This window comes from Sus scrofa, unplaced genomic scaffold, assembly GCF_000003025.6.
Source record: "Sus scrofa isolate TJ Tabasco breed Duroc unplaced genomic scaffold, Sscrofa11.1 Contig2593, whole genome shotgun sequence".
Lineage (NCBI taxonomy): Eukaryota > Metazoa > Chordata > Mammalia > Artiodactyla > Suidae > Sus > Sus scrofa.
Genome location: NW_018085134.1, coordinates 82,970 through 90,358, shown reverse-complemented (window position 1 = coordinate 90,358; position 7,389 = coordinate 82,970). Strand labels below are relative to the sequence as shown.

Here is a 7,389-nt window from a genome sequence, read left to right as displayed (position 1 = left end):
ACATGTTAGGAAATAATAACCCTTTTTGTATGTTTGTTTGTATGTTTCTCTTAATTTACATAGTAATGAAGTGTTGAACTTACGGACCATCAGGCTAAACACACAATATGGGAAGTGGTTAGATACTTAAAAACAGGCAACACAAGCAAAGCAATATTGCATTTGCAAAAAATGAAAAAAAATTCGCTCAAGCAGATAATACAGGAGACATCCAACCAAAAAAAAAAAAAAAAAAAAAAAAAAAAAAAAAGGTTGATTTTATTTCATGCTGTTGTGGTCAGAGAAATACTTGAAATAATTTCTATACTCTTAAATTTGTTGAGGTTAGCTTTGTGCCCCAATATGTGATCAATTCTTAAGAATGTTCCATGCACTTAAGAAGAATGTATAGTCTGATTTTTTTGGATGTAACATCCTGAAAATGTTGATTAAGTCTAACTTTTCCATTATTTCCTTTAGAATCTCTGTTGCTTTATTGATTTTCTGTCTAGAGGATCTGTCCATTGATGTGAGTGGAGTGTTAAAGTCTCCTACTATGATTATATTCCCATCAATTTCTCCTTTTATGTCTGCTAGTATTTGCTGTAGGTATCTGGGTGCTCTATATTAGGGCACATATACTGATGATTGTAATATCCTCTTATTGAATGGACCCTTTAACCATTAAATAGTGTCCTTCTTTGTCTTTCTTAATGGCCTTCATTTTAAAGTCTATTTTGTCTGATATGAGTATTGCAACTCCTGCTTTCCTGTCTGGTCCATTGGCATGAAGTGTATTTTCCCATCTCGTCACTTTCACTCTATAAGTGTCCTGTGACCTAAGGTGAGTCTCTTATAGGCAGCAGATTGAAGGTTTTTGCTTTTTTATCCAATCTGCCACTCTGTGTCTTTTGATTGGAGCATTCAGTCCACTGACATTTAAGGTGATTATTGATAGATATGTATTTATTGCCATTTTAAACCTTGTTTTCCAGTTTATTCTATGTTTTTCTTTTCTTCCTTTTTTTTTTTTTGGTTGGATGATTTCTTTTTATTTTATGCTTGAATACTTTTCTTTTCAGTTTTTGTGAATGTAATGTTCAGTTTTGATTTGTGATTGCCATGTTTTTTAAGTATGTTAACCCTTCCTATGTCTGCTTGCTTTAGCCTGATAATCATATAGGCTCAAACATGTCCTCACACCAGTAAGAAGGCATCATTAATAAGACCACAAATAACCAATGCTGGAGGGGATGTGGAGAAAAGGAACCCTCCTGCACTCTTGGTGGGAATGTAAGCTGGTAACCCACTATGGAGAACAGTATGGAGGTATCTTAGAAAACTATACACAAAACTACCATATGACCAGCAATCCCACTCTTGGGCATGTATCTGGACAAAACTCTCCTTAAAAAGTCACACGCACCACATGTTCATTGCAGCACTATTTCAAGACATGGAAACAACCTAAATGTCCACTGGTAGATGATTGGATAGGAAGATGTGGTATATATACACAATGGAATACTACTCAGCCATAAAAAAGAACAACATAAGCTATTTGCAGCAACATGAATGGAACCAGAGACTCTCACCTGAGTGAAGTAAGTCAGAAAGAGAAAGACAAATACTAAGCAATATCATTATATCTGGAATATAATATATGGCACAAAGGAAACGTTCCACTGAAAAGAAAATCATGGTCTCAGAGAATAGACTTGTGGTTACCAAGGGGGGGAAGGGAGTAGGAGGGTCTGGGAACTTGGGGTTAATAGATGCAGAATGTTGCCTTCAGGATGGATTAGCAATGGATCCTGCTGTGTAGCACTGGGAACTCTGTCTAGTTACCTATGATGGAACACATAATGTGAGAAAAAAGAATGTATATGTATATGTGACTGGGTCACCATGCTGTACAGTAGAAAGAAAAATGGGAAAAAAATCAGGGAATCATATTCTTTCCTGATGTCCTGTTCCTGCTTGTATTATAACATCACTGCTATGGCACAGTGGCTTGATTTCCCTGGGATGTGTGAGAAGCTCAGAGATTGCCTTTTAGAAGTGACCATCTGAAAGAGTAAGAGAAGAAGCTCATTCACTGACACATAGCCTTCAGTGGCTGGTGTTCCCCAGCATCCCCTGGCTGGGCTCCCCATCCTCCCCTGGTTGGTGTTGCCCATCCTCCCCTGGTTGTGTTTCCCCACCATCCCTGAGGGTTCTCCCAGCAGCCCTGGTTAGGTTCCTCCAGCCTCCCCATGTTTTGGTCCCTAGCCTCACTGGTTGGGGTTCTCCAGGGCCATAACTGTTTCTACATCTTGAATGTCCTTGTCTCTGGACCAACAGAATCCAGTGGCTTCCCAGAAGGCTTAGTTTTCAGAGAAGGAATGGGTGAGCATAAAGTGGACTGTTAAGTCAGTAGCACTGAAAGGGGATATTGTCAATGTGAGTCAAAATCATCCAGCATGACTTGCTTGAACAACTCAGTCTCAGTTCTCCATTGAAAAAGGAGGATAATAGAAATACATACATCATAAACTTTTTGTGAAAATTAAATGTGTGAAAACTGTTAAGCATAGTTCTTGGCAAACAGTGAGCCATGAATGAATGTTTGTTCTTATTATTTCGTTGATGCCAAATCCCAGTTCCTCAAAAGTGGGCTTGGGAAGTGGAGACAGGAGACAATAAAACTAGAATTAGCAAGAGAATTAGGGCAGGATTAAACTAAAGGGTTGAGAATGCCTCTGTTCTACCACCATCCATTTACACTGTAACATATGACTCAGGAGGCAAAATGTTGAAGTTACTGACAGTGGGAGGCTATTTCTTATCTGCAAGTCATCCAAGCCCATTTTTGCTTTGTAGTTCTCCAAATGACTTTCAAGGTTTTACTTTCTTACCTCTGATATGATAATTAATATACACCTTAAATTGTTTTTTATTTAAAATTCAACTTCACATGTCCCACCACGTATTCCACCAAAGTAGTTAATAGCATGTCTTACAACTATCAATACAAAATACCTATCAAAAGCACATATTGAGGAGTTCCCACTGTGGCTCAGCAGCAGCAAACCTGACTAGTATCCCTGATGATGTAGGTTCTATCCCTGACCTCTCTTAGTGGGTTAAGGATCCAGTGTTGCTGAGAGCTGTGGTGTAGGTCACAGATGTGGCTCATGTCTGGTGCTGCTGTGGCTGTGGTGTAGGCAGGCAGCTGTAGTTCCAATTAGACCCCCAGCCTAGGAACTTCCATATATATGCCTCACCTGCAGCCTTTAAAAAATTGAATGGACAAATCTAAAGTTATCTTTTTATACCTGAAGTTTAGTACTTAGTATTTCTTTATTAGAAATATCAAAGAAAAAGTCGAACTAACATTTATCTCTAAGCTATTATAATTTCTGATAAATGAAGGCAATAAAAACATATATAATCACCTAGATAGAAGCAAAAGAGTAATTTGACCACTTGAGAATTGACAGAATTTGAAAGCTCAGTTACTTGTGTGTGTGAACTGAGTTGCTCGAAATCCACTATAGAACATTACAATATTCCACATTGCTTTTGAATTCACACTTGAATCTCTCAACCCTTCAGAGATTTGTCCCCAGAGGCAAACGAAAATTAAAGATAGCTTTATAACAACAGTCTCCAAGGTTTGTTATGAAAAGATGAATGGGTTGTTAGTCCAGCAGGTAAGATTTTGGCTCTTGTTAATGAATCTGATGTACTGGTTTTCATTTGCCATCTGAGAACATTCTACTCCCTAAAGTTTTATCTGCACCCAAAAAGTTATAGTTAGGAAACAGGGCAGAAGTAATCAAGCAGTTAGTAAGCAGCTTTAGCTGAATTGCTGTTTCCACCCTCATTTTCCTGTAAATAAATGGTGTTGTCCATGACAGGAGCCCTTGTTTATCTACCCATCAAGGAAACTTGAAGTAACTGTAAATGCCTTTGTAAAAAGATTTGCTTATAGGTCTGATGGCTTAGCTTTAAGAGAGTAACACATTAGACAAAGCTCAGGATACAAAAAAGATATTTTAGACATGAGGGTCACTAGCCGGGAGATCATTCTTGTTTTTGAGCCACACTATATTCAGCTACATATCATGTGGAAAATAATTCTTCATGCTACAGAACCCCAATTATAAAACACTGTTGAAGTATGAAGCGCCTCGATTTGTTTGAATAAAGGTATTTCACTTATGTTCTGAATATCATCCATGCTTTTGCATAGTGATTACATCTACATTTCAAACGACTTGATAAAATAATATTTTTAATTTAAAAATACCGAGGAAATGTATAGGTAACTTTATTCATAAACCAAATTGTAATCAATTTCTCTTTTGACATCAAGAACACTTTTCTCCTCAAAAAAATGTTTAAGTTACAGATATTGTGAAATATGTGATTGAGAGGTATCTCTTTTAGACACAACTTCTAGAAGGCTTAAAGGATAATCTGCTATTGCAGACCTCACTCACTGCCAGGTGTAAAAACAAAATGCTTAACCCTAGACTTACAGCTTAGTAAGCATGTAATAAAAGTTACCTACTACTGAAGTCTTTATACAATATAATTTTTTATATTATACTCACTGATCTTTTTTGGTAATTCTCGTCTGCCAAATTTTTTATGCTTTGATTTTTAAATCCACATTAAGTGCATTTTGGGAAACAATTCGATACAAAAAGTAAAAGACGTATTTCAAGGAAGCTTTTGCCTATTTTGCTAAAATAATTTTGAAATGCTGATAGACATATACTTGTGTGTAAATCTGCATTGATACTTGAGTATCTTTACTTATAATCACATCCTATACATGTACTAAGGATACTGAAATCATCAAAATTATAACTTCTCTGATATACTGTTTCATATCAGGTTCATTTGGGCAGCAACTACGTCATCTCATGGGTTCCCTGGGGGAGGGGAACCACACTGCAGTGACAGAGTTCATTTTACTGGGCTTAACAAATGACCCAACCCTGCAAACCGTCCTCTTCGTGATCATCCTGTGTATCTACCTGGTGACCATATGTGGCAATCTCAGCACAATCATTCTTGTCAGACTCTCTCCTCAGCTCCATCATCCCATGTATTTTTTCCTGAGCCACTTGGCTTTTGTTGACATGGGCTATTCATCTTCTGTCACACCCAGTATGCTTGTAAATTTCCTGGTGGAGAGAAATACCATCTCCTACCCTGGATGTGCTGTCCAGCTGGGTTCAGGTGCTTTCTTTGGAACACTTGAGTGTTTCCTTCTGGCTGCCATGGCATATGACCGCTTTGTGGCCATCTGCAACCCACTGCTCTATTCCACGAAGATGTCCATGCAAGTCTGTGTTCAGTTACTCCTCGTGTCTTACATGGGTGGTTTTCTCAATGCTTCCTCCGTTAGTACTTCCTTCTTTCTTTTACTCTTCTGTGGACCAAATCGGGTCAATCACTTTTTCTGTGATTTTGCCCCCTTGCTGGAACTCTCCTGCTCTGATGTTACTGTTCCTGCAGTTGTCCCCTCATTTACATCTGGCTCCATCATTGTGGTCACAGTGGTTGTCATAGCCACTTCCTACATCTACATCCTCATCACTGTCCTGAAGATGCCCTCCACTGAAGGAAGACACAAGGCCTTCTCCACCTGCACCTCCCACCTCACCACGGTCACTCTATTCTATGGGACCATCACCTTCATTTACGTGATGCCCAAGTCCAGCTACTCCACTGACCAGAACAAGGTGGTGTCTGTGTTCTACACGGTGGTGATCCCCATGATGAACCCCCTCATCTACAGCCTGAGGAGCAAGGAGATTAAGGGGGCTCTGAAGAGACAGCTTGGTAGAATAACGTGTACTTAGTGAAGCCTGCTATTCTGTAGGAATTGATGTAATACTATGCTATAAGTATTATAAGAAGAAGACACTGAGTATGCATGTTTTAACTATATCCATGCTGTGGTATTAGCCATGGTGCACGTTTTCAGTAAATGTAGGGAGTGGATTTTCAGATATCTGACTGTGAATCAGAGACCCACAGTGAGTTTCCCTTAACAAAATTAAATTAAATTTCTAATTAAGAAAAACAAATAGGCTCACATGAGACAATACTTTATCTGCTGAAAATTGCTTAAAATTTCATTCATATATTTTCCCAAATTTGTGTTCTGCCATAAGGTAGGATTATTGTAGCTCCAAAAGACTGTGTCCATTTTTAATAGAAGTTTATCCCTTAATGAGTGTGAAAACAATGGTTTTGACTGAGTACATTCTGAGAGGAAATGACACATGGAATCCGAACGTTTCTGCAGAGGATCTTGCAGGAAGGTTATCTGCTGTGGAGGGACTTTATGGACCCATAGACTCTGGCATGTGTTCCAGTCTCTGGCTCCAGGCAGCACAGAGGGTCCTAAAGAAGGACAGGAGGAGATGTCCCTGACCAACCTGTGAATTCTGGCTGCTCCAAAGAAGACTCCTCTGTGGGAATAGGTAGGGTCCCTCAAGTCCTCAGGGACAGAGTGAAACAAATTCTCTGAGTGACTTGCTCAAGGTCAGGTCTGCATCCTGCTCATGAAGCTGGATGGCACTGGGTTGTGTCTTCCCTTAATTTCTGACCCCCTTCCCCATAGAGAGGCTGAATCAACCTCATGTGCTGATGACAAACACATTTATTGACCTTTCCTGTCCCCTCTTCCCTGTTTCAGGTGCAATTCTACCTTTTTGTTGAGAGACTCATGAAGCATTAAAAATCTCACTCATTCATTTGTTCTTTCATATATTCAAAGATTATGCTGAGTTATCTTTATATTGCAGATGTTCATAGGCCAGTGGAAATATAAGTGGGAAGAATCTAATCTATCTGCCTTCCTAGAATTATCTTACAGCATAAAAGACAAAATTTAACTAATAAGTTGGTGGTTCAGACTATTCAAAGGGGATGCCAGGTTGAAGAAGAAAAAAGCAGATAGAATCATGGAGTTTAACATGCAAGGGCAGGCAGTGCCAGTGCAGGTCCCACTGGGAAGATAACATCTGAGCAAGGATTCAGGAGGTGAGGACACTGCCTGTTGAATATGGTGTCACCTGTGTACATTTCTGCAAGTCTAATCTTCCCTCACAGGCATGCAATTTACTTTTGGGGCTTCTGTTTCAATTATGCCAGGTGTGGTCATTTGAATCCATCCCAGGGTGAGCACAAGCAAAACATAGGTTAGGATGTTCAAGACATTTTAATGTCACTGTAGAGGCTACAGGATAACAAGGAATTGGTTCAGCAGAACTGGGAGAAACCAGGGAACCAACACTAAGGCTTTAGTCATGAGGCCAGTAGGAAGTGTTACCCCCCAGCCCTGGATTTAGTGACTCTGTGGGAGGAACATACACCAAAGCCTAGGACGTGCCCAGATGAGAA

The 7,389-nt window shown here is 39.4% G+C and overlaps 1 protein-coding gene across 1 annotated transcript; it reads left to right on the top strand.

Moving 5' to 3' along the window:
* Positions 1 to 4,283: 4,283 nt before the first annotated feature.
* Positions 4,284 to 6,484, top strand: LOC100737882 (olfactory receptor 502-like). Its single transcript, XM_021081926.1, has one exon. It carries the CDS (start codon positions 4,896 to 4,898, stop codon positions 5,838 to 5,840), a length of 945 nt encoding a protein of 314 aa, XP_020937585.1. The 5' UTR covers positions 4,284 to 4,895; the 3' UTR covers positions 5,841 to 6,484.
* Positions 6,485 to 7,389: the final 905 nt, after the last annotated feature.